Raw genomic sequence first — 27,188 nt, 5'->3', positions numbered from 1 at the left:
ACAAAGAAAAAGTGAAACATCAAAAGCCAACATAAACTAGTGTGTCCTGTGGGCATCACTTTAAAATACTGATAGCATTTACACCTTGGTTTATACCCTATAATCTAAGACATACTTACAACTTAGTAGAGAACAAGTTGAAATACTAAAAATTGAAAAATGCGTTTCAGTTCTAGTTCTCTTTCTAAAAGATCAAACAGATATTCACACAGTAAAGTCATATCTAAAACTTAGAAAAAGAAATCAATGCTCTGTTTATTCGTTCCAAATTCCATGACACCTTATTAAGGAACTCCACAAGCATTAATTTTTTTAAAAAGATGGTGTCATTAAGATTCAGTTATGTAACTGGAAATGAAGAAAAGCTGGCAAGTAATAACAGAGTTAAAATAAAATAGAAAAAAAATACAGGTAATATTTTGCTGCAGTTTGAAAATCATTGTTTCACAGAGAGGAAAGAGTCAAACTAACCAAATCCCAAAAGCACAACAGTGATAAATGGCATGCATTCATTCACCTTTCCACCTTAATAGTTTCTAAAGATTTAAACTTTCGCTTATGAAAAATTTCTGATACTTATACTATGAAGTAAATTCAGTGAACGTAGGCAGTTTTGTCAGTCACAGGCACGTCATGCTATGGACATACCTACAAAGTCTGGAAGAACGTCTTTAAAGAAAGATTTACATTTCCACTTTGATTAGTGGCTATAGAAGTATTACTAACTTCTATCACACTATTTGCCTATAGGATTGAGAACATTTCTGTATAAATAACAAGCTGCACAGTGATAGGATTCCAGTAAAACTGGAACTGGAGACATCTAGCATCTCTGACACACAGCCCCTGCAGCTCCCACTGTCACTGAAGTGACAGTGAAGGGTATGCAAGAAAGGGTGAAAATCATCATGCAGACGGGGAGTTTCTAGAGAAATGAGCAGAGTATCCTCCAACTGACACTACAGTTAGAACTTCAAGTGAGATTTATCCAGATGCATTAGCATTCAAAATTACATTCCTTTAGAAAATTTATTTTATCATGATTGTTGTTTGTAAAATTCACATTTTTATGTATTTTTACGAGCATTCACAGACTAGATTAAGAGGGTAAATTACTCTAAGGCAACAGGAAACGGATTAGATACACTCCCTGTGTGCATTTCCTAACACTTGCATTTTTGAAAGCCTGTGTCCTAAAAAGCAAGTCATATATGAGGAGAGAGTATAAAATGATCTTTGGGAACACACACGTTGACCATAACATTTTTTCTAGTGACCTTCACAGCCATCCGCTCTACACACACAGACAGATACCTTTAAGGCTTTAAAGAGAAGACAAGGATGATTGCAAAGTTTTTTCAAAGCTCCTATACATATTAGATGAGAACTATTTTCTAGCCTGCCTTGTAGACAGGACCTAATAACTCGAGAATTAAGCAGTTTTCGATACAGTTCAAGTTGCAGTGCTGTTGGTTGGCAGAAGATTATGCTTTCCTTCTTAGGGGGGAGAAATTTGTTTATAACTTCCTGTGTTCTCCTAAGAATAAAGAGTCCAGTTAGGCGTGTGAGTTCTGTTGCTCTTTTTTCTCCTAGTTCCTTTTCTTCCTAAAAGGATAAAGCACAAAATTAGTGCTAATCTTGCATTCCATCACAATAATTTTCTATGTGATCACAATAATTTTCTACGTGATTTTAATTATGTAGAAATGAACAGTTTAAATGTACAATAACACTTTCTGACATGGGGCTGTAACGACTGGTTCTTCTCCAGTTAGTACTCCTGCACTAGCTTAGCTCTAGGTCTGCCTTCTAAAGATTTAAACAAAGGAAGATAACGTCCCAGAAGACAGGCAAGGTTCAATTATCTTCCAGAATTTCTTGACTGATGGAACAAAATCATGTAGATTTTGCAATGCTGTGAAGAAAGCATGAATGAACAGCATATCATCATACGGCAATTTGCATGGCATTTGTGGGAATGCAAGGTGCTGGAAGAATACATTTTGCCTGATTATGAATAAGCAGCTAAAGTGCTATGGTCTCAAGGTACATGTATTCCTCCATCTCCCTTTGGAGAACAACAATATTTTATTTCAAATAGGAGGGTGGAAAGCTTTTCTTACGATTAGTAGTCCTGAACAATGTCAAAATGTCACCTTTTCCAATTATTTTCGTGCCCTAAACCACTTTAAACATAAGCTGAGCTAGGACCTTACACACACAAAAAAAGACAAGAGAATGCACAGTAGCATCCAACCCCTCCCCCCCCCCCCAAATATATTAGATCTAGAATCCTCAAATGAGGCAAAAATGTTGGTTACTTTGAATAAGCTAGTCAGAGTTTAAGTATTTAAATCTCATTTTATTCCATAGGAAGTAAATTTCATAATACTGTCTATGAATTTTCCACTATGATTGCTTGTTTTTTTCTCCCTCTTTTTTTTTTTCTTTTTTTTTTTAATAATATACCTTTGTTGCTGAAGGTTCTCTGGACCTGACTATAGGCTCCTCATATATCTTTCTATAAGTGGATAAAGAACCAAGTATTCCTGGATTTACAAACTCTATTAATGCATAAAATTCTTGCAAGTCATTTTGAATTGGAGTACCTGAAAAGAGAAAAAAATAATTCTGCATTTGTTAGTTTTTTATTGCAAATGATAGAAGTACAATCATTGAATTCAGAGTTTAATGCTGAGAATGCATATTTCAATGTGAATTACTGAATTTGTGTATTTAATACCAACTCCCCAAACTTATACTGTGCTTATACAGCAGTACTTACAATATCTTTTATCTTTTACCTCACCTTCCGCTTCTAGCATAACTAAATATTAGAAGTAACCATAGATACCAACCAGTAAGGATAATTCGCCTCTCACAAGATAGACCAGCAAGGGCTGTAGTTGTCTTAATAGAGCTATTTTTCAGACGATGTCCTTCATCACAGATTAGGAGGTTAAATTCTGTAGCCTGAATTGGATCCAATGAGCGCAGTAGCATCTCATAACTGATTATCATAACTGAATAAAGCGGAGAACTGATGAATTCTTCTACTTTGTGATCCTGCAAGCATAAAAGAAAATATATGACACAACTATCTATTTGAAGATCACTCATCATATTACTTAATCACCCAGTGTCTACAGAAATTTTTCCAACCTGACACAAAACATTTACTACCCCCTCCAAGAGTTTGGATTATTGATTCTTTCCTAATTTGCAAAAGAAATATGGGATATGACACAGCGATTTAGAATTTTACCACTGACAGTTTATTATTCTTTCAGGCCTTCAGATCCCCTAAGACACATTACCATGAAGGTGAAAAGCACAGACTCCCCGTGACAGCTTCCCAGTCTTAGCATTTAGGTGAGCTTCAGATGGATAATTAAAATTGAGATAATGAACAGGCCTAAGTAACTGCCCATACACTCACTTTGGGATCTCGAGCTGCAGTGTTGAACTGCTCAACAAGTTACCACAGGTATTCCACCAACCTAAAATTTCTCTTATAAACAGAATATGAGACTCACTTTGCAGCAAACCCTTAACATCGACAGGTTGGCTGACAGGTAAGAGCAAGCTGGGACCCAGAGCATGAAGCCAGTAATTATCCCCAGAAAACATGCCTGTCCATCTACAAATGGAATTGATTCCTAAAGACTGTATTAATGGTCAGAAAGTGGTTGTGAGCCCCTCCACCTTTATATCAGCCTTGAAGCCCTTTTCCTTCAATGGACATCAATACTTTTGAACTCTTAACTCTGGTTAGTTTGTTTATTTATTATCAAACATGACAATGAAGAAAACCAAGAGCTGTCCATACCATAGCACTGGAGTCTGAACAGAGCAGGAGATGAACAGTTCTAGACCTTAGAGATAGAACTAACTTTAAAAAGAAACACAAAAAGTCACTGAAACTATTTTTTCCCCAAAAGATTCCTAGAAATAGTTACATTTCCAAACAGTTCTGTGAATGTATTGAGGTTGTTTAGTTTGCTTCTGAAGTGCAACCTATAACGGAAAGAAGAACTGGAAAAAAATAGCCTTTCTTATGATTATGTCTAAAAGTGGAAAATTCTGCTGTGAACACGTCCTTTACCTTAGCTCCAGACACGAATTGCCTCCACACTCCTTCCTATTCCCAAGCAGCCCCTATGCAACATAGATTTTACACAGCTCTCACTAAAATAGTACATTTTTATTTTTAATTGCTACACATGCCAGAACATAGTTTCTTTAGTACTGACACTAAACAATACCTCAAAAGTTACTAAAATCAAATCACTCAGTGAATCAGACAGTGAGGAAAAGTACAAGACTAAACACTTGCAACCAGTCAGTTATACAGCTGGACAGTTATATACAGCTTGATGTAAAGAGTAACTAGATAATAAGCACATGCAGTATCTCTATGCTTTTAACCATGTTCAAAAATTAATGAAGGGATAAAGAAACTTGCAAGAAAATGTTCAATACCATTTAATAGAATAGCTTCCTTAACACTCCAGTGACTCATGAGCAACAAGTTATTAATACTATTAATCTGCAACTGCCTCACCTCCCAGTGAGTATTCAAGATACACCTACTTGGCAATCCCAGGAGAACAAAGGAAACCTTCATTATAATCTGAAAAGTCAACATTTTACATGCTCTCCCAGAAGAAGGAGGCACAATACGTTCTCATGACTGCTGAGATGATTCAAAGCAAGGAATCATTTCTCTTCGGGAGACAAGAAGGATGGCTTTCTTAACAAGGCAAATACTTTTGCCTGATAATAAACCCACTATTCCCTAACTGCATTCATGAGCTAAGCAGACTATGGTCCCAGCTCAGAAGCTGAAGGACCTCTTTAATTTTGAGAGCAAATCTAGTTAGAGTCTAAGAGCGTATTTTTATTACCAAACAAGATCAGCTATCAGACACAGACAACTAAGTCTGGAGCCAGATGGTGTAATACACTGAAAAAGCAACCCTACTTACTTCTCACAATCTTTATAACCTCCTAGCAGGTGATTCAAACCAATTTATGGGCCAGATTTGGCATGCTAAGTCCCACAAAGTAGCTTCTGGTAGACCAGTGCCCACACCCTGCTCTGAGAGGACAAGCCTGTGACAGAGGCAGCAAGAAGAGGTGCCAAGCAGGTAACAAGGACATGCCACCCTTCCCCTGCCTCCCCCACGGGTCTGGACTGGATCAGCGCATTTCTGTTGCTTCCCAGACTGCAGTGAAGAGAGTGAAGAGCTCTGCCTTTTGGGGGGGTCGTCATGCATCAGAAGATGTCCAGGGTGCAGAAAGCATTTTGTTTTCCTATGCTTTCTGGGCATGAGCTGAGATTACAGGAAAAGCGCTGAGGTACTGGGGTACGGAGGAACTGCCCCCGTCTTCCCTCTCCTGGGAATTCAGCAACTCTTCTGGCCTACTTGCACCTCTTAGAAAGATCAGGAGAGTCCTTACATATTATAAGCCCCCTACATCCAAACGTAATATATCCACCACTGTATATAATAACAGCAGAAAAATGATGGAGTAAAAAATAAAATAAATTTATAAGTTAATTTTGAATAATTAATTTATCCTCTTAATTAGCTACAAGATACATTTGCAATTACCCAAAGTGACTTGAAAGGTTTAAGCGAGTTGCTCAGAGCTACATATGGAGCAATTGTCAATCAGTATTAGAGCTCCATAATATCCCAGACCTACTCTGTGAACAGACCCTTCTTTGCAACAATTCAAATCCAAGGTAGCCACTGAAGTGGAAATTAAAAAGTACTGAATCACAAAGCAGTGTAAATCTTGAATTAATTCATTCTCCAGACATTTTGACTTAAAAAAACAAATCAAAACAACCCCAGCAGAAATGATATTCTCAGTCAACAGATAATGGAATTATTCTCTCAGATACATCTCAAATGCTGGTAACATGGATTAATGAGACCTGAATGCAACCTTTGTGGATATGCCCTCATTTAAGACCAAATGTCCTCTACATGACACTTCCATTTAACAGAAATAAACTGTAATCACATTTTAAAAGCAGATGAAATTAAATGTACTGGTTCTTTAGAGAGTTTATTACTGAGGGGTTAGAATCAGTTCTTAGTGCTTCACTGTGAAAGTGAAGAAAACACACCTCACATCTTAACAATTCTGCCAGTTCTTTGAATGTACTCCTTATATGCAAGACCAGAAAAAAACTCTGAGACAAGCTCTTCCTTTTAAGTTATACTGAAAAAATAGCAGCATGATAATTGCTGTTTTTCCCTAGAAGATAGACAGGAAGTAATTTTGAAATCCCTCATTATACCCCAGGAAAGTCACATTGTGTCTTGCTTTGCATGACAATGTATTCCTTGCTATTTGGGAATACAATCTTAAAAGCTGCTGCATGCCCTCAATTCCAAACAGCTCCAGTCAGGTGGATAAGAATATTAAAACTATTTAAATTAAAGGGGAAAAAAGCGTATTGTCATTTGGGGTCATAATAATTGAGAAAAACATTCAATTATTTCTAGCTCATTTTTCAGGTAAAAGTATTACCATGCTATATTTTGCCTTGTACCTACTTCTTTTAGAAACTTTCTCAACCTCAATCACATTACATTACAGTTCCTGACAAGTCAATTTTCTTCATTGCCATGTCTTGAAACAAGTTACTAAAAATGCAGGTGATGCATTTTATATTTTTTTTTTTATTTAATAAGAGCACTTATTACCTAGGCAGATGTGTGTATGGGCCCCACTGGAATATAAGCTAATTTCAGGGTTTTGGGGGATTTAATGATAATAAGAGTGGAATACAAAGAACTACAAATTATCTTTACATAAAAATATAAAGAATTTGTTTACATAATTTTGTAAAATCTATAAAAGAGAGTTTAAAAACTTTCATTTTGTCCAACATATTCACTCTCCCATATAGACTGTAAAGATAATGTAAGAAACTAAAAGCAAATCTGGTTGCTTTAAGAATTAGGTCATCTTTGGAATGAAGTACTGCTAGTTTCTTCGATTTACTTGTATGGAACTATTAGATTTAAAAATAACTTCAGAAAATAAATATCTGTATCTCTGCTGCAGGCACCGATGTAGATACTGCAGGTTTATCATTCAGATTTTTTATTTCCCTCGTTTACCACAAGCAAAGCTGTCCACTGAGTTTCCATTCTACTTCATTCAGTGTTTCCATCTAGTCCTGCCTAGCAAACACTTGTGACTAAGTGTCTGGTTACTTCAAAAAGTAGCCAAAACATGTCTGTAACACAGATACAGTCTAACACACTTTACTGTTGTGGTACCTTAGAGCCGGAGTGCTTTATTCAGACATTTTAAGTAGCTTCGTCTATATACAGGTACCCCTCATACTTCTCCCTTACATTTTAGAGGCACAGGCCTCCAGTGTTTCCACTACCTTCCACTGGTGCAATTCAAATATACAGGACAGAGGAAAAAGTAGAGGTAGTGCAGATTGTTGCATGTACACATAGACAACAGAGCTGTGTGTCTGCTAAATAACTTGTCTCTCTCTGTACTGTGAATGCCCACTCCATAGGGGCATGGGGACCAGAAATTCTAGGAAAATTAATATTGGAGTGTAAATTACAAAAAAAAAAAAAAAAAAGGAAAAGGAAAAGGAAAAGGAAAAGGAAAAGGAAAAGGAAAAGGAAAAGGAAAAGGAAAAGGAACAGGAACAGGAAAAGGAAAAGGAAAAGGAAAAGGAAAAGGAAAAGGAAAAAGGAAAAAGGAAAAAGGAAAAAGGAAAAAGGAAAAAGGAAAAAGGAAAAGAAGAAAAAGGAAAAGGAAAAGGAGCTTAAATTTGGAAGTTTCACAAGTGTTAACAAAGGCATGAGCAAGTCTCTTGTTTACAATTTCACAAATACAAGCCCTGAGGGGATCCAACCCCCTGACTGAGGTATTAAGCTAAACTTTAAGGGAAAATACACACGGCAAGAAAAGTCTTACTGGATCACTAGAGCAAGATGCAGATCTCCTCCAGAGAAAGACCTCAGTCAGTGATCTTATCCCTTAAACCTGTCTTTTACTTTACTAAGTGCTTACTTGTGGTCAGTAAAGGCCTCTGAAGCACATAGTCCATGCTACAGCTTTTAGTCTCTGCAGTACAGTACCCAGAGTTTTGTGTTTCAAAAACAAAGGCAAGAGACTTTGTCAGCACATAGGATTCACTGAGGCAATACAGCAACACGGGAGTGCTCTTACCAGATGCAACAGCTCCACTGTAGGAGGGACAGGGATCAGCATCATCCAGCTTCTTGTTCTAAGACATGTACCTATCATCCTGAGATTTTAAATCATCCTCACAGAAATCTACCTCTTGGCAGTAACAGTAAAGTGAACAACCTTCTAAAGTAACCTGAAGTAGACAGCTGAAGCAAAGAAGAAAAGGTTTCCAGTACAGAGTAAACGGAACTACCCAAGCAACTGAGTAAAAGTGAGCCAGAAGCTCTGTTACATAAATGCACTGTGGCATACAGCAGAAAGTTCTTCTTCAACATTATAAATGGAAGAGGCACAAGGAGGACCACATCACCTCCTACATCTTCAAAGGTGAAGCCTGAAGAAAGATTGGACAGATATATGCTAACACAGGCAGGTGAGCTTGAGTTATCACCAGGGCACTGACAGCTAAATGGACACACGGACAATTACCTGAAGAAGAGATGAAGTATTCCAGATAAATATTAGTTAGAAATATTAGTTTTTGTCTCCTGTTTCAAAGAAAAAGAAAAAAAAACACACAAAGTCCTATTTTGAGTGTCAAACATGACCCAATCTCCTTTCTAAAATAAATCTTACCTGATCAACTGTAAAGACTTTGATCCTTTCACTTCCCAGCCATTTCTGAAATTCTTTTTTCCAGTTTTTTACCAGACTCCCAGGGGTGACAATTAGTGCTCGCTTTACTACAGGTTTACATCCATAGACCCCCTGACGCAGAAGAGTCCAGACAAGCGAAATGCATTGCAGTGTTTTTCCTAAACCCATTTCATCAGCAAGAATAGCTCCAAATCTGCCACTAACTCTGTAAAAAAATAATTAAGCTGTAATAACATTTAAAAAGGCATATCCTTTTTAATTACAGCTGGTTTGGGGATCATTTTTTGTGATTGTTTCCTGAAATATGAAGATTCTACTTATACTTACTACGCTCTACTGTAGCTTTTCATTCAGTTACACCAGAAGTCCTTAGGGTGAAACTCTTGTTGTTTTCTAGGTTAATCCACTAGTCTTCCAAAACCAAGTAGTTTGAATCTTTTCTTACAGTTAGAAATGTTACAAAATGCATTATCTTTTTAATGCTTCCATATACCTTAAAGAATCTGTAACTTGAGAAAACACTTCTGAAAATAGTACTCTGTCTTTTCGAACAGGTTAGTATTTCAGCTTCTGTATTACAAATACCTGAATTACCAGAAAGCAGTGGGCTTTAGCATAGGTCAGACAGTATCTGTCTTTACAAGGCTTAATATTTTATTAGAACTGACAGACCTTTCAGTGTACTAGCTTCTCATCACATCTGGCAAAGTCAAGAAAGCATGAAGCTACATACAGATGAGAAAAAAACTGTGCAACCTTTATTGAGTGAAACATTAATATGAATTAATTGAACAATTTCCTCAAATTGCCAAATTTCTAACATGGACATGAAAATTGAAAGCCAAAAGGATAATTATCTTCTTACCTCATTCCCATTATACATTCATACAGAAATATAATTCCTTCTTTCTGATGTGGTCGGAGATTATTTACAACGTAAGGATCCACAACTACATCCACCACAGGTAAACCAGCCTTATTGAACATCCACTGATGACTTGCATTTGGTCTTGGCATAACTAAAGAATCTTGAAGTTCAAAACATATGCAAGTATTGTACAAATCATTTATTTCTACTCTATTAACAAAGTGTTATTTCTCTAATTTAACTATAAACACATGATTTCACAACCACTAAAAATACTGTTTAATATGTTGTTTGTTCTCAGACAGAAAATACATTTAATAACAGAGCATCTAGATAGCTTTCTAAACAAAAATCCTTTACATACGACTCTAAAATGGTTTGCACTTTTCTCAAATGTAAAGGTAACAAACTGGAAAATTTCTGAGTATTTTGCATGATAATGAGAAACTGCCTACCTAATAAATATTGCACAACTACTTTGGATGCTAATCAGAAGCAGCTCTAAGACTTCTTAAAGAAAAGTTTAGGGAAAAGAATGTAAACAAAGACCTAGCTAAAGTCTTGACACTGTATTTCAAAGGGATATTCTTGTAGATACCCAGAAAGACTTCTCTGCCCAAGAGAGAGAGATGAAAAGACAATGATTTGTTAAAAAAGACAGCTGAACTGAGAGTGAGCTGACAAAGGCTGCCAGAGTGTACACATAAAAGTTGACAGGTTGGAAGATATACAGAGGCAGTGAGGGCATGAAGTATAGGACTATATACTATGGCTCCATCTGAAAAAGTTTTGCTTGCCATAATTTTTATTATTGATTTTATAAACTCTAAAGTCATTATTTTACTAGACGATGTCCATACTCCGTTGCTTAAACTGACGTTACGCATCCTCATTGAAAAGCTGAATTGTTAGAGGACAGAATGGGCAACAGCTTCTGATATCTTATGCCATTAGAGTACATCTGTATTGATACTTTGTTCAAGAGAGTAGGTTGGCTGAAGGCTTGTATTGTTCAGGGATTACATCCACTTGTGGCTGTGAATATACAAAATCCAATGGTGACAAAAAGACAACTTTTCTGACAAAATTTTTCAGCTTCGGAGATGGGGAATAAACAAGGCTTAGACAAGCTATGGACAAAAAGCTTAGAAATCATACATGGAAGACAGGCTTTACATCTTGGTCATGTGTGCCCGGTACCCTCAAGCAAGAGGATAAATGTTATTCCATTTTGAAGAAACTGCATTCGTTCGACTACTGCTACAGACATCCACGCAGACACTTCTGAACAATCCAATACCAGCTAGCTCTACTGAACTAACATGGTTCGTATTCAGCGAACTATGTCCCAAAGTCCTGGTCTAGGAAAGTGTCTCAGGTAACTTCTGAAAAGGGTTATGTAACAAAACTTTAAATAAACCATGTGATTCTCCTATGCGAGCAATGCTAATGACTGAAGATCCCACCTCTTGACGTATTTAGGGCTATCAGTTTAGGGACATCTCATAGGGGGTACTCGAATTTACCAGCAGATAAGCCACAGAAGAATAAGAATTAGAATAAAACCTAGGTTTTGAACTAAACAGTGTAAGGAATTAATTTGCGCAGTGAATATTTCAGCTCTTTTAAAGATTTCAGGTTAAAAAAATTAATGCAGTATCACCTTGCAATCACGGGAAGGAACATTATTAGGCACAGCATAATGTGAGCTGAATTCAGATCAGAAGACTGTGCTAATAAGACCGCTCTTACAGAAGTGCAACTGATATCAATAATTACCACGTGATTAGGATCTCATTGTTTATTTACATGGGGAGAGGATGATAGGAAATTTACAGAACAGTAAGCCAAGTAGCAGCTTTGAAACCTGCTGTGCTTTTCAGGATAGGAGGTAAGAAATAGGATGGGGCAAAACTGTAGTAAGAATGAGCAACGAACATTTTTATTTAAAAAGTAACAACTGCTCTACTTAATAACATTTCTTTGAACAGTTTTAGCTTTCATCTGAAAGATAAAGCCTTCAGCAGAACATTGTTCCTAATCAGCAGGCTGTATGCCTGGTTTGTTATTAATAGAGAGATGAGAATTCCTTGTTTAGATAAGCAATGCCACTTCCTGTGACTATCAAATGTTTACAAGATCCCTCTTATACAACTGCTTATCCAGCCTGTTTCCATATAATTTGTGAATTCTTGTGGCTCTTCAGCACAGGGTAGGTCTAGCATTACAAAACAAAAAACTTTTATTCCAAAACATATCCTGTTGAGTTTAGGCAGTTTAATTACATTCACTGGCTGTGAAGGATCATGCAATGTCAGGAGCAATTATCTGAATCTGGCTTAACCTCTTTATTACTGATCCTCCACTGTAATTACTATGCTGCTGTATTCTGTCAGTACTTCACTGACCCCAGTGGGAACTCATATTGAACATTTAGCATATGTCAAACTGTTTCTCTGTTCAACATGCTCATTTATCTTGGCAAAACTCTTAGAAATCACTCTTAACTCAATATTAACTTTCATTACCTATGAAAAACTTTATGTAGCTCAGAGCATTTCTGGATTTTACACTTATTAAAAGCACACATGATAAAATCCTAATATGGTGTTAATAGAAACATTACTACTGTATCTCAGAAATACTTCAGTAATACATTGGAGAATACAGAAATTTTGATTACATGCTCAACTTTATTATTATAAGACAGAGCATGCTTAAATAAACTTAAAAATCTAAATCTTACTTGAAGCATTTGGATCATGGCGAGGTTTGCAGCTTTGAGAATCTTTGAGCATATTCTCTTTAGTATTGGGCTGACAGTGTCTTTTGAATGGATTATAGAATGGTTTTGTAGTAGCTTGCGATAAAGTAGTTGGAATTGTGTTATGAGTCTCTATTCCAGTCTGAAAACATCTGCCACTGCTGAAGTCTTGTGCTGAAATTACACCCATCACTTCAATTTCTTTTCCTCCAATCCTTAGTGTCTGACCTTCATCAAGATTTTCCAGCTCCTTAGATTTGTATCCAGTACCTAAAAGAAAATAAAAATCTAGTAATTAGGACAACACAGCAAATACTACTTCCTTAACATCAATACTCACCTGCAGGAAAGAAAAACAAAACTGTCAACAGGTACTGGATTGTTAAGCAATTGAATTTTTGGACATTTGAATTCATAAAGCCTTTCTCTACTTACCAGAGCTTGATATTTCAGCGAAAATAATCAGAATTACAAGAAGATACAAGGCTACAGGAGCAAACATTCTATCATCCATCCACATCTAAGACTAGTTCTATTGAATATCAAGTATTTGATTCAGGGAATTTCAGCAAAAAAATCAGCGGCATATCATAAAAAGCAGTAGCTTGCCTTAGCTTTAAGCTTGTTCAAAACTACTGACTGCTCTGGGTTCTTTTTCCTTCCTTTCACGCCTAAACACCACTAGCTCCGCTTGCTGATGATTTAAATGAACAATTGAAAATTTGTTCTAAACTAGCTTTTTAAAATTAGGGTTTCCTATACATCTGAAAGCTTTACTTCCACATATGCCCTAAATCTTATACACTCTGATTTTTGACTAGCTTTATCAACTCAATACTTTGTTCATTCCAAAACCTATCAGGAAAACAGATCTGGTGCATTCTTCCATGCCCCCTTAGAGACTTGGTCAGGTGGGCATTCTCAGACCACCTAGCAGGTACTGTTAGTCTTATTACAAAATACAGCAACAGCTGCCACCTTCTTTTAAGATGATGGTGACGGAAAGAGTGGTTGTTCCTTCTTTTAACGAGCATTCTAGTGGTTAAAGCTCTCACATAAAAATGGGGTGCTCATACATAATTTCTTCTCCTAACTCAGGGAGCTCAAAGCAACATCTCTACCTGGAAATTAGAAGCAGGCATATCTTTTACTCCAATTATCAAGTTTGTACTATTTAGGGTAAACAGGCTTGAATCTTTAGTTAGGCCAAAAAAAATAAAGAGCATTACTCCATAGACTAGCAGGTAAAGCACTGGCCTGTGATAGAAGCAAATTTCCCCAAGGTTATACACATTTAATCCAACAATAATTATATATAAAGAGCCTGGGAGTTGTTCCAAAGCCCATATCACTTCTAGGGATAAGTGTCTTTCCTCAAAACGCAGGTGAAGATCTGCATTTGAATTCCTCTAAGAGGAAGGAATTAACTGAGGTGTTCCACAATCTAAGCAAGTGTTGAAAAACAGTCTAGCCCAAAAGGAAAAGGATGTATTTTTATTCTCTCTAAATGCATTCAAAAAACACAAAGCGATTTTTGCTTGGTTCTTGAAAGGACATCTGCTTTCAGGAAAGAGCAAGATGCCTGAACATAAGTGAATGCAAATGCCTTCGTAAATGAGCTGCCTGGAGAGGGGATTTTTGACTTACCTTTGTTCAGCATTTTTTTTCCTAATACTACCTCTATGTAGCTGCAAGCTGAGCATGCTGAATACAGGTGCCTCTCTGCATAGACTCTTGAATTCAGGTCTGAAGGCTCTAACTCTAAGACAGGATTGGCTTTAAGGATAAATGGGAACTCAGGAGAGGCAAAAAAAAAAAAACAAATCTACAAAACTCAAACTTTTTTCTGGCTACCAGAAAGAATTATTTCTTAAAATAGAGCAAATCAGAAGAAATACAAGAAGTTCTGCTGCCTAACTTCAAAACCAAGCTAAAGCCAGTGCTGTTTTTGCATTCTCCTACCCTTTCCCAGATCCAGCTCTGAAATACCTGAGTTAAAAAAATTATTTCCTTAGCACTTTTTTTGATTTTAAAATAATAATCTTCATTTACTCACTGTAAACTTCCTAGTATTAAACACACTTTTTGAGGTAATCACCACTACAGGACATAATCCTTTTCCTTCTCACTCAATGGGCATGTAGAATAATTGTATAAATTTAAAACTTAAGGCTTCTTAAATTGGTGAATTTATGCTTTAAAAAAAAAAAATCAATGAGCTATATGGCATCAGAGCAATGAAAATAACTCTGAAGGGGGGAGTAGCACCAATGACATTGACATCATTGTGCTCCCTGACACCATCAATCATAGCAAAAAGATTTTTATCAGCGAAAACTAGAATATTCATTTTCCTATTGTATTTTCTGCTAATTCAAGAGGACAGGACTTAAAAAAAAAAAAAAAACACAAAAACAAGAGGGTGGTGGCTGATGCATTCCAGGCATTACTCTCCTTCTCGCTTTCTTCAAAAAGAAGCAAGCCAGTACATATATTGCTTGCTATAAATGAATTCAAATTAGCTTGTAAGTCAGAGACTGATTTGCAAATTAAAACTGCCTGGTTGTAACAAGGCTCACAATGTCAGCATTGTAACAAAACAGCAGAGAAGCCATGTCCTAAAATTAATCAAATTGTGTTTTGTAGCAACATTGTCCAATCATACTCCCTTACTAAATACCTTTGGCTCAGTTAGTACATTTAATTCTGGCTTTGCTTTCAATAAAAGAAATTATTGCTTCTGAGCTGACTGCAGCCTATAGTTTACTAGTCTTATTTTTAACTCTGATATCAACCCAAACTGTGTCTTACAGCAGCAGCTGCTGCTAAAACTGCAAGACTAAAAATTGCTACACAGTTGACTTTGGCTTGGCTGGAAAATGTCGCTGTTGCTTGTCTTTCCAACAAAGATAATATTTTTAGCCGCTTGACTAGCTGAGAAGTCCAGATCCAATCTTAGACATTTCCCATTATTATATTACTGACTGGAATAACTGCAACTTACCTGTATACCTTCCTCTAATTCTAACATTTTCTCTGCTGCATTACCCAAGCAACAAAAATCGACTTCTCATCCTCCATTTAGCAGCTCTGATGAATTAGTGCAGCAGTTTGTTTCTAGATCTGCCCCTCCTCCTCCCCCAGACTAGTACTTGGTGTTTCTGTGAATAATGTTATTCAGCATGCCCCGGTCTCCTCTATGCATCTGCTTCATGTATAAGAAGTATAAAGCTTTATTTTGCTAAAAAGAAAATCTACTTTTTTTGCATCCTGTGGTCGACAGCTTAGTGTTAGGAATTCTAAGCTATCAAAAGAGCTGTGTTTCTTTTATTCAAAGCACATTATTTTTAAGCCAGTTCTTCACTTACACACATATGCAAATCTACAGTACCTTTTCCAATGTCTTTGCCTTCCATATCTTTCAGTATTACAGACTTCCCTTTTGTAATAAGGACAGCATCACCTTCCCACTTCTTGTGCTTTTTCTTTGACGCCTTACACCACACAACACTGAAATATTTTGTAAGGCAGTCAGGTTCTTCTTGAGCTGCTCCTTCTTCTGCCGCTCCTGATGTTGGGAAATACAGTGCATCTAAAAGGGAAATAAAATAACACAGAGTATCTAAAATTCTCTTGATGAAGCAAGCAGTTATTTTCTTTTCAAAGAAATCAAGGACAATCTACACATTTCATCTTGTATAAACAAAGTGTATTTCCTGTCCTGGGTAGCTTATGTTAAATTTGGAGTGGGACAGAACAACACATAAGGACTCAACCTGAAATATGAACCTGCCTTACTAAACTGTTTTTGGAAAGTATGCACTTTCAGGAACAGGACACTACTTGGTATATTAATAAGAGAGCTTCTGATTTGGCATAGAAGGTAATGAGAGTGGAAAAAGAATAAAAGGAAAGGCTGTACAAAACAGAAGGGAAATGAAGCTAGGAGAAAATGAAAATAAGAGGCCTGATAAGCTGGTGCTAGGCAATGTTCCGGAAGCAAGGACAGGAATACAGAACTCAAGAAAGACAGTAAAAGAGGCCAGTAACCAGATCTGGAGTCCACAGTACTAAATTGCAAAATCACTATAATCATAATACAGCAAAAGATTGCTTCAAGTGCTTTCTTTATATCCTTTTAAAAATAAATAATTATGCAAATCTTGAAAAAGACCATCTCCTGAGCTTGCAGCATCTCAAATGTTACTAGGCTTACATTAATTTAGATTTGTCAGCAGTTTACTAATTATAAGTATCATGGATGTAAGTATTAATAGGGAATACTTAGGTTAATAAGGTTAAGAAATCATAATAGAACAAATAACAGTTGCTTATAATATGGATTAAGAATAAGCACATGCTTTCAAGATTAGGAATCTGACATGAGTCAAGTAAGGGTAGGTAAGTCCTCAGCATTATCTAAATGAGTATCTGTAGCATTCCTTTTCAGCACATGCACAACTTCAAAGAGAGAATCAGACTAATTTTCATTAAAACACCCTTGCAAGCTGGTTAAAGGCTCAAATCAGTTTACTGCTTTGATTCCATCTGGGATTCAACACTATACAAATCTGATACAAAAAAAAAAAAACTGCTTATGCCAAAGACTAACTTTTCCAAACTTTCCAACTATGCTGGTATTTAAAGGAGAAGCACCAAGAGTAAAACTTTGCTCATAATAATGGTCTAATAAAGAGGGCAGCCTAATAACCTAGACATCAAGTCTGCATTTTCTTAGAATTGCAAAACACTTGTATGCAAGTTATAGGTCTGATATCAGAGTAATTGTTCAGACTACCCTTTATTAACAAAAGTATTAAATATTTGCAAAGTATATTTATGGAAAAGGATTATCTTCCCAAAGCCCTCTACAAGTTTTATTTTGTACATAGAACTCTAGGCCAGCAGAGACCCTAAATATAGGATTTTCCATAGGTTGATCTTTTTTCAGGGCATTAGCCCTCTACAACTGTTGAGTGTTTCATGCACCACAGATGACCCCATCTCCAGGCGGCAACAGAAAGCTACTGAAGACTGACATACCATACGATGATTAGAAAAGAGAACAGACTGCTACTTTCCGAAATGTAGAGAACTGTATTTAGATGAAACCTAGGAAATGATCCAGAGAACAAGAATAAACCTTTGTAGTTTTGCAAAAAAAGCACAAGGGCACTATTGCATCTTTAGTAACCATGATTAATAAGATTTGGAGGATGAAGGAGAAAAGAGGAGAAGAAAATGCTTACACAGCTAAAAATACAAAAGACTAAAATTGTTTCTATTTTGAGCTTCTAAATGTAAACTGGATCAACAAAACAAAAGATTACTTTGTCTTTGTCCTTGGAACGAATTCTCATCTTTTAATCAGCAACTTCTACTTGTTTCCTCCTTTTCAGATTTTAAATAACTGTTTCAAAAGAACAGGAGATTTCGTTGCAGAACTTGCTTCTTCGGTCTTGAAGGATGGCCGTCTGTAAACGAATGGCCATCTCCTTGTCTCCTCCACTGACCCCCACATGAGTTTGGTGACCCCTGAGGTCTGTTTTACGGTCACTGCGCTTTTACCCGGGGAATCCTGCTTGGTGTTATCTGAATCACTGGTAGATTAACTTTAAGGTCAATAACAATTCTTCAAATTCTTCTTTTCCATACTTCTTTTAAAACAATATAAAAAAACAATAGTATAGAAACAGTGCTGGAAACTGCTAGCATTTTATAATAGTGGCTTGAGCAGAGAAAGAAGCATTCTAAAGCAATATACCCCCAGTGAGAAGAAAACTGGACACATATTACATGTTTCTAGGGGAAAACTGAAAACCAACAGACTCTGTAATGCTCAGATTTCTCCCCTCAATTTGTCCTCTGAATTATTGTAATTTCTTCTTTTAGAACAACTCAATAATGATTTGTTTCTCTGCTGTATAACTTATTTCACTTTTACTTATAACTACAGCAGAGTTCTGGGTAAAAGTGTTAAGACATTTTTCTTCTTTTTTTAAAAAAAAACATTTTTTGATTTAAAAAAAACTCAAAATTATCTTCTGCAGAATTCCCTGGAACAGCAAACCCAAACCTGTTCACCACCAGTGCTGTTCAGTTACTTGCCTTCAACCGTCCCCTTATGACATGCTCAGCTTGTCACTTTTGTTTGTATTCAGCACCTCATCTATTTAACCTTGAAGATGTATTTCAGTGCAATACCAGAATATCCAAATGTTGTAAATGTGGTGTCAGGAACTTTTCATGAATTGAAATGAGACTGGTATGCTGTGTGAATCAGTGTTTGATATACGAATACAGGGGGGCAACAAACTTGGGACAGTAAAACTGTTTCTGCTCACTGCTAGGAGACAGTATCTAAATAGAGATGCTTTTGCCGAGATCCTGGAAGATAAACTGCAACTGTAAATTCTGAGCTCGGCTGTTTCAGTCCAAACTGCTTTTTTATTATCTCTGAAATAAGAAAAAGATCAGGAAATCAGGCCCATTCATTTCTCTCCCAACTAGTAAGCTGCCTAGAGTGGAAGTGCAGTTTCCTTAACCGTGAAGAACTGTAGCAAATGGCATTGTCTTTCTTTCAGCATGAAAGGCTTGGAAACCTTGAAAATATGGGTAAAAAGATTTGAAAAAGCTTGCACAAATAGAAACATAGCCAGCTGAGAAAGCAAAGGCTTAAGTTTCAAGATATAAACCATAGCTTACTTGATACGAGGAAATGTTTCAGCAACCTTCGTGAAGGTGATGATTTACAGAAAATGGGACAGGATCCAGGAAAGGGGAAGGGGGGAAGTGTTTCAATGGCAAACTAGTTTAACCAGTTTCTGATGAAGAGGATTTAGAGAAAATGTATTGATTAAATGCATTAGGTTACTCTCAGTGCAGTAAGAAAACAGAGCCTAATTATGAAAGACCGCAAAATGTAAGTCAAATGTGCATGTTCAGTAGAATACAGACTGTAGCTTGCAGCACTGTAAATGTGCATTAGCATAAGGAGTGCAGCACGCTCCAGTGAACAGGACACTAGACACCTCAACCTGAGGTGTAGTTTAATGGATGGCTTAACACCACCTAACTGAAGGCTGCTGCCAGATGCCACGAGCTTCCCCTTCCTTCCCTCTCCCCCACTGCTTTCATCCCCCAGCTTTAGCGACTGAACAGCCAGGGCAAGTCACATTAACTGATCTCTTGAGCAACCAGAGTCAACACAAGAGTGCAGCTCAACAAGGAGACTATGGGACTGTCCCCTTTCAATGCCAGCTGCTGTTAGATTAGAGCATTTTAAAAGCATAGAGTCTGTCAAATTATTTAATGACTCTATACCTGAATTTTCGCATTGTATGTATCAAATGATAGGGACCTTTCTCTTAATTGTTTTAAATCTGCTAAACAAAAAATCATTGTCAAAATGATTGTCAAATTGTCAAAGTTACATTACAGTTTGAACAAAAAAATGGTTCAAACTGCACTCTATGGTGCTAAAGAATAAAAAAGTAAATAAAAAAAAAAGAGGGGGCAGAGCCAAAGGTCTAGATTGGCACAAAAGAAAATCTGGACTCAGAATGAATCACAGCGGAAACTCGAGCTCAGTGCTCTGCTGTAGCCTCTGCAGCCACTGCTGCATACCTGCAATCTTTGGCTCCGTAGAGCCAAGGGCACTGCTGTCTTCTGAGCAGTAAAAAAATCTATAGAAGCTCACTTTTACAGTAATCACAAAGTTGCATAATCAAATTCATTTGTAATGTTCAGAGAACAAATGTTTACATAGTAGTTAAATATCCTGTTCTGTATGAAATATCTGTATGTTAAACAATTCTAAGAGATCCCCCGTAATATTCAAAGAAATGTTATAGAGAGAGTATCATCCTTCATTTGCAAATTAATTTTAACATGCTAAATTTAATACTAGGCTAACATGTAAATGTATATTACTATGCAGTGAAGATGGATAAATATGCAATAACTCTGCAGAGCATTTCTATGAGACTTTTTATGGAGAACACAAGCAGAAAGCATTGAGCTGACTTGCTCTAAAACCACAGAAATCAGTGACAGCTGGGATAACATCTCAGATTTCCTTGATTACAATCCAGTGTTTAGTACCTCTCTTTTACACATAAAATGTATAATATGTAATTCGTCTTGCACAAATCAACATCATTGCCAAAATGAAACCACCAGCTGTTACCTGGGGAGACCTGGCGAGACCCACAGTCTTACCAGTATTTAAGTTGCGTGGGCGATCTGTAGAGACTTCAAGCCCTAGCAGAGAACAGCCCAATTTTAAGAGTAGAGCACTGAGATCTGTAGTATGTTTTTGGTTTAATGTGTTTTAAAAACAAAAGCAAGTAAAATATTTTCCATTTCGCCCTAGCTGTTGAATGAGCTTGTGGAATGTGAACGTTAGCAATCTCACCTAAAGACTGCTATTTCAAGAAGTAATATTTTCTTTGAAAAAACACACCATTGTTTTACACCCAGAACTATTTTAAACAGTTTTTTTTAAAAAGTAAATGATTTAATAGTTTTTAACATCTGTGTCAAAGTCACTTTATATGTATAGCTTTTCTCTGAAATTTCATCCCAAACTAGCATCTAGATTGAGGAATGTGAATTACTGTGGAGATTTCCATTAATAGGTCTTATTTTACATAGCTGATAACTTTGCCAGACTTTCACCAGGCTAGCTGAAGTCTTCCATGCTAGGTGTCTACATACACGCAAACACGCACATGCAACATCCATAAAAGCTTTAGGCAAAATAAAAATCATTGTTTATGGAACGAAAAAAATCACAGATAAATACAGTTTTAGTCACAGTAAACTATTATTCATTGTAAAGCTCTAACAACTCAATACCCTGGAGAAGAATCTAGAAATGTGGGGAGAAGGTAGCATGTTTTTTCTTTTGGCTGGGGTAAAACTTTTTCCATTCCTGAAAGCTAAGAGCTTTTGGAAATAAATGCAGTTTGCACATTCTCTGCAGCTTAATTTCCTGAGGATTACCCACTGGACATGCTCTAACTGAGGCCGAGAATAACTTTCTCTGTAGTCACGGCTCTCAGTGCTCTGACCAGAGCTGGGTCGGCTCCAAGCGCTCCAGCGGGGAGTTTCTCCTTGTCCTACTCATTCAGAGACAACGTTTCTCCTTCAGGAACCAAGCAGGAAAAGATGGCAGAGGCGACAAGGACAGCTACAAGGGAGAGCTGCTTAGGAGAAGCAGCTTGAGAAGAAAGCCTACAACTGGAAGGAAAGGCTGACCTAACGAAAGGCAAAAGCTGAGAGCTGGGTAAGCGACTGCAAGTGCGAGCTGGAGCAGAGCACCCAGGGAAAGGCTGGAAGCCAGTGAGGGAATAAAAAGAGTAGGAAGACAACGGATGAAGAGGATGACTGGGTCTGGAAGCTAACGTAAAATTCAAGCAGCAAAGCAAGCTGGGATTTTCTGAGCAAAAAGAACGGGAGCAAGAAAAACTACGGCATCTGATCTCTGTCCTTGAAAATTCAGGGTTTGGTCAAGAACGTATGGCTTGCTGGAAGCTGTCAAAGAAAATCACAGGAAGACCTGGAAGAAGGAAATGGAAACGAGCTGACCAGGCAGAGACAGGGAAAATAAAATGAGAAGTGACAGGGAAAAAATAGTTATGGACAAGAAGGAGTTGCAACAGAAAAGATGGTGAGTAGGTGAGTCTGGAAAGGAGGTGGCTATACAAAGACACTGAGGGCACTCAAATTTCCTTAAATAAAATAAGTAAATAGGGTCCACTCTGCTTTCCCCATCCTTCCAGCTTAACTGTTCTTCCCTAATTCAATTTTTAGGGTTGCCAAGGTTAAAAACATCAGAAAAACAATTACAAATCTTTTAAAAGAAATTCCAAAGTATTTAGCAGAATCTGATTCAGCAGCAGGTCTCAAGCAAGGGGAGATTTATATACAACATACAAGATGGAGGCAGTTAAGTTCTGCACTAGACCCGTTTGACTGATTGTGCCCTGCGAGACCAGCTGGAATCAATTCCAAGTTTAGGGCAGGCAGAGGAGCCAGAATCAGGAAAGCATTTGATTATGTAATGGACAAGTCAGGGGAGCCAGAACAGGAGCTAAAGCTTGGATCCTCTTGCCGTTTTTCTGCAGCTCCCTTGGGTGCATTCTGCTCTTCAGCCTGGAAAATTTTCAGTTCATTTACTGTCAGTAAATACATGCTAAACCCACTGGGCAAAACACTGTATGCCACTACGCTAATGGTCTACACTGAATTCAGCAACCTCATACCGCAGGCTAAAGTTAGAAGTTTCAACCTTGCTTATGCCTTATATTGGTGAAAACATCACATTACATGGAATAATCTGCTTAGAAATGTTACTTTAGAAGTGAATAAAAATAATATTTACAACCCTCTGGTACAAAACTACCATTACCCTTCCTGAAGAAAAAAAGAAAAAAAAAAAAAGCACCTTACATTAAGAGAACAGTATTAAGTTTGTGCAGTTAGGCTCTCAAAGTTCAGAAATGTCAAAAATAAGATTGTTCCAGTGACCTGATCTGCCCCTTTGTGCATATGCATTAATAATACAGTCTTTACAGAAGACAGGATACCCATTACACTACTTTTCCATGGGACATCTTTCTCATTCAGTGCACAGAACTGAACCGCTCTGCAGCTGCGGGAAAAGGAGGCTAATGCCTACAGGGTCCTCGAGCTCCTGTGTTACCAAAGGCAAAAGGTGGGTGATGAAGGAGGTAGAGGCTGCAAGGAGAGAAAGTCTACTCTCATGGTTAGATCTTCTGAACAGTGCCTTAAAGAACTGGATACTCACATTTCTGCAAGAGTTCCTTTGTGGTACAAGGAGTCATTTCACCCAAACGTATCAGCAGTAGTCATTTGCTGAGTGTCTGAACTGAGATTCAGTCTCATTTGCAGCCGCGCTGAGCCCTCACAGGTGCAACTGGAAGCTGTGCCTTGAACAGATGAATTCTACAGTGCGCTGAAGTACTGAGATAATACAGTCCTAGTTGATTCAAACTGCACCTTCAGTACTAATGGGACTTTTTGTTTCTATTCTTTCTGTGCCTCAACTCCCACTTTATCTCCCATAAAGCGGAGATTATACCAACCTCTCATCTCACAAGGATGTTGTGAAAAGTAATTACATTTGTGAAGCACTCAGATGCTATCATGATGGGCACCAGAGAAAAACCCATTAGGAAATTAATTCAGAGTAGTTTGAATAGTGGTGTGCTGAAAACATGGCAAAAGTCTATCACTGATCAGGAAGGAGAAAAGAAAATACTGAATAGCTGCTCATTAAGTAGATTCAGGCCATTCTATGAACTGAAACTGGCAAGGAAACCCATGGAATAATAAGAATACAAGATCATGTAACTCATGGCTACACTGTAATGCACAAAAAGGCTGAACGCAGGTTGTGCGTATCTGCAAGTTTTTTTAGTACTCGAGTTTGTAATCTTAGTAATTTTATTTTCAAATCTGAACTTTCGATGCACAATAATAGAGATGCTAGAGGTACTTAATTTGAAACAGTCAGGAACAGTGCCACCTTTTAACAAAACATCTAGCTCTTAGGGATACCAGCTATGGGTGAGAGTGGGGGAAGGAAGACAGCAAATCATTTCAAAATTACAGCTCCTTGGTCAAAAACAAACAAAAAAAACCCTATTCTTCTTAAAGCTCTCAACTGTCTAAAAATCCAACCGACTCCAGCTTCCACTGTAAAAATTTAATGAACTATGCTGAAAGCTTCTGTCAAGCCCACAGAAATAGATGTGCCAGTCTTATTATCAAAGGAAAAAGCAGCATCACTGAGAAATGCTGCAGGCATCACACAGTGCAGTAAACCAGATCGGCTCAAGAAAATGCTGGAACCATTCGCATGCCATCCAAGTTGTCTGTTTAGTACGCTTAAGGCTGCCATTTTGCATTTAGTCCACACTGAAAGCTGTTTTGATTTAATTGTCAACTAACGGCTCTTTTACTTCAAAAATAAATGCAAAAGTGACATCAAAAAGCAACATCTATACTTGGGTTCTGTAAATATTGAATGCTATTGCAATATATGATAGTTTACATAGTGTATAAGTGGAAAAGTTCCAAATATATAAATTACCTAAAATTCCAAATTACTAAGAAGCATACAGTGAGTCAAGCAAAATAATTAGAACATCAAGCAATTATAGGTTAATTGTAGCCATCTCAAAAACAGGCAATTTTCAAAGCAGCTTGCAGAGATTTAGGCAAGCAGTCTCTTGTGTTAAATGTTAATAGAAGGTACATAGCTAAATCCCAGTGTAGTACTTTGAAAATATATACTTTGGCATTCTCTAAACATTTGCTATTATTTCTAGAGAGTTGCTGTTACTGCTTTTTATAAAAAGAAAACTGTATTTCTGTGCTCTACAATTGTTTCCAAAAACCCCAAGACTTTTATCTCTGTAACAAATAGCAAGTAGGCAGAAATGGATTTATTAAGATTATGCATTCTCGGTATTTACATCTATTTTAGCACATATTTGAAGGAAATTCATTTTAATGAATTGTTTCTTGTGTTTGTTAATGGCCATCTTTGGTGATCCTGAATGATAATAGAGAGTCTTGAAAATAAAAATAACCAATAAGAAATACTAGATCAATTTCCATAAAGTACCAGATGCAAAGTATTCCTAACATGTCAAAATTATTTAACGAGACTTGTTAAAATTTATGGCATTACCCTAGAAAGAGGCGCACAGAGGATGAGTCATATTTTTGAGAATTTTCATGTGTTATACAGCAATGATTGCTTACAGACTGGCTGACGAAATATTTGGAAAGAGTAATCTTTCCAAATCAAGTTACATAACTTTGATTTACATAAATGTAATCCAGTCAAGAGTCCACATAGAAAAGTAGTATTTATGGCCTAAGCACAAAAACCTAGTTTTTCAGTTGTAATTATTACCAGGAAAAACTGTAACAGAGAAGATGAGGGAGGAGGGAAAAGGAGAAATACATTGCTGTGGAGTCAGTGCTGCTTAATGCACTGCCTTTGCTGGTTCTTGATAGTTTAAAAAAAAAATTTAAATTGCATAGAAATTCCAATGCAAATTAATAAGATGACTCCCGGCAGGGAGCCATAGAGATGCCTTCAACAGAGCTGACTTTGTGTCAGTCCTGTCTGTTTTTGGTTCTGAACTGACCACTTATATATAGAAACACTAAAACACATGGAGATGTGGCAGCTTTCCATCAATACGCTCCAGTTCCATGTGCTGCTCCCAAGGGATTGCTTCTACCTTTGATGTCACTTGTAAGCTGTTCAACCAGCCCCTGCAGCACGTGCAACTTTAGCGTTTCTCAAATTACGGTATGTAGATCTGATTTTGTGTGTGTATTTGTGTGCGTGTTCGCACGTGTATGCACGTACAAGTGCATACTCATCAGTGAAGGACAAGCTAAGAAAAATGATCAAATTTCTCTCTACTATATTGCAGCTAAAAACAATGTTTACAATTGTCCATTATATTCTTAAGAATTAAAGTGTCTGAACATGACAAAATATATTTGACTTCTGGACTGTTAAAAAATGTCTTTAGTACCATCTTCAAAATTGATTTAAGACCGATTTACTTTTCAAAACTAAGCTTCCATAATCAGCATAAATAGTTATATAACAAAAACTTTTCTGAAATTAAAAAAATATCTAGCAGAAGTAATTCTAACAAACTACAATGGTTAGATTGCCTGAGAAAGCTAAATTCAGCCCTCTTCTGTGCACAGATTATGAAGTAGTCTAAATCACAGTAAGTACAAACTATAGTTTCCACACTATTGCTGGTTTTAACTTTGCCCATAAATCAGTTAATTCTATACTTTACCAATTAGTAATTCAGCCGTTTAGTTCAATGTTTTTTACAACCTTACTTATTTTCACCTTATTCTGAGATGAGGAGATAGTAATATCTCCATTTTACAGATGGGAAAGCAAAAACATAGGAACTGATGTGGCTGTAGGCTCTCCTTTGTATTTGGACCAACACTAAATGCCGAGAAAACACTTTGCCAATCAGTTCTCAGGTATCTGCTGAAAGAAGAGCAGTGGTAGACGATTCTTGCCGTCACCGGGCATCCTCCCTGGGTCCGAACCAAGGCGCTATCTCACTGAGGCTTTCTGGCTTTCATTCATGTGTCCACAGTCAAGAAACAAAACCACAGTTCTGCCCTCTCATCATAACGTGCCCAGTACGCACAGGCTCTCCGAGGAATTCAGCTATTGGGGACTATATATGAAACATAACAAACTTTATCGAAAATGACCAAATCCTGTGGTTTTCCATGGCTTAAATTTGGACACATTTGCATGAGTTTTTTACAGGAATGGTCGAAGGCCATCTTGATGCTTAACTTCAGGCACTTTTTCAAAAGCATAGGGAAACTAGAATACTATGTAGGAAAGATCGTCAGAATTCAAAACACGCAAAATAAGTCTCCCCTCAATCTGGGTCTCAGAAAAAACTAAGCTGCTTTGACAAAGTATAAATAGACATAAATAGACACACACACATTTCAGCCTGAATAGAGATAACCAAGCATAAAATGTTTTGGTCAAATTGGTTGTTGATGGTACTACTGTCATCTGAAAGCCATCACGGTATTATACAACTTACTCTCAAAGATTACTTACAATGCCAAATAATGTAAACATCACCTGGCCAAAAGCTG

The 27,188-nt window shown here is 37.1% G+C and overlaps 1 protein-coding gene across 1 annotated transcript in view; it reads right to left on the bottom strand.

Moving 5' to 3' along the window:
• Positions 1-27,188, bottom strand: part of RAD54B (RAD54 homolog B) — a 65,958-nt gene that overhangs the window by 8,263 nt on the left and 30,507 nt on the right. The window contains exons 4-10 of the mRNA XM_062568356.1: positions 15,868-16,068; positions 12,459-12,746; positions 9,710-9,872; positions 8,824-9,049; positions 2,859-3,066; positions 2,470-2,609; positions 1,315-1,605 (exon numbers count right to left, since the gene is read on the bottom strand). Of these exons, the coding sequence (XP_062424340.1) occupies positions 1,315-1,605; positions 2,470-2,609; positions 2,859-3,066; positions 8,824-9,049; positions 9,710-9,872; positions 12,459-12,746; positions 15,868-16,068 (1,517 nt within the window). The remainder of the gene's footprint in view (positions 1-1,314; positions 1,606-2,469; positions 2,610-2,858; positions 3,067-8,823; positions 9,050-9,709; positions 9,873-12,458; positions 12,747-15,867; positions 16,069-27,188) is intronic.

The sequence above is a fragment of the Rhea pennata genome, chromosome 2 (assembly GCF_028389875.1).
Source record: "Rhea pennata isolate bPtePen1 chromosome 2, bPtePen1.pri, whole genome shotgun sequence".
Lineage (NCBI taxonomy): Eukaryota > Metazoa > Chordata > Aves > Rheiformes > Rheidae > Rhea > Rhea pennata.
Note: the sequence above shows the minus strand (reverse complement) of the source record. Positions and strands in the feature narration are given on the sequence as shown.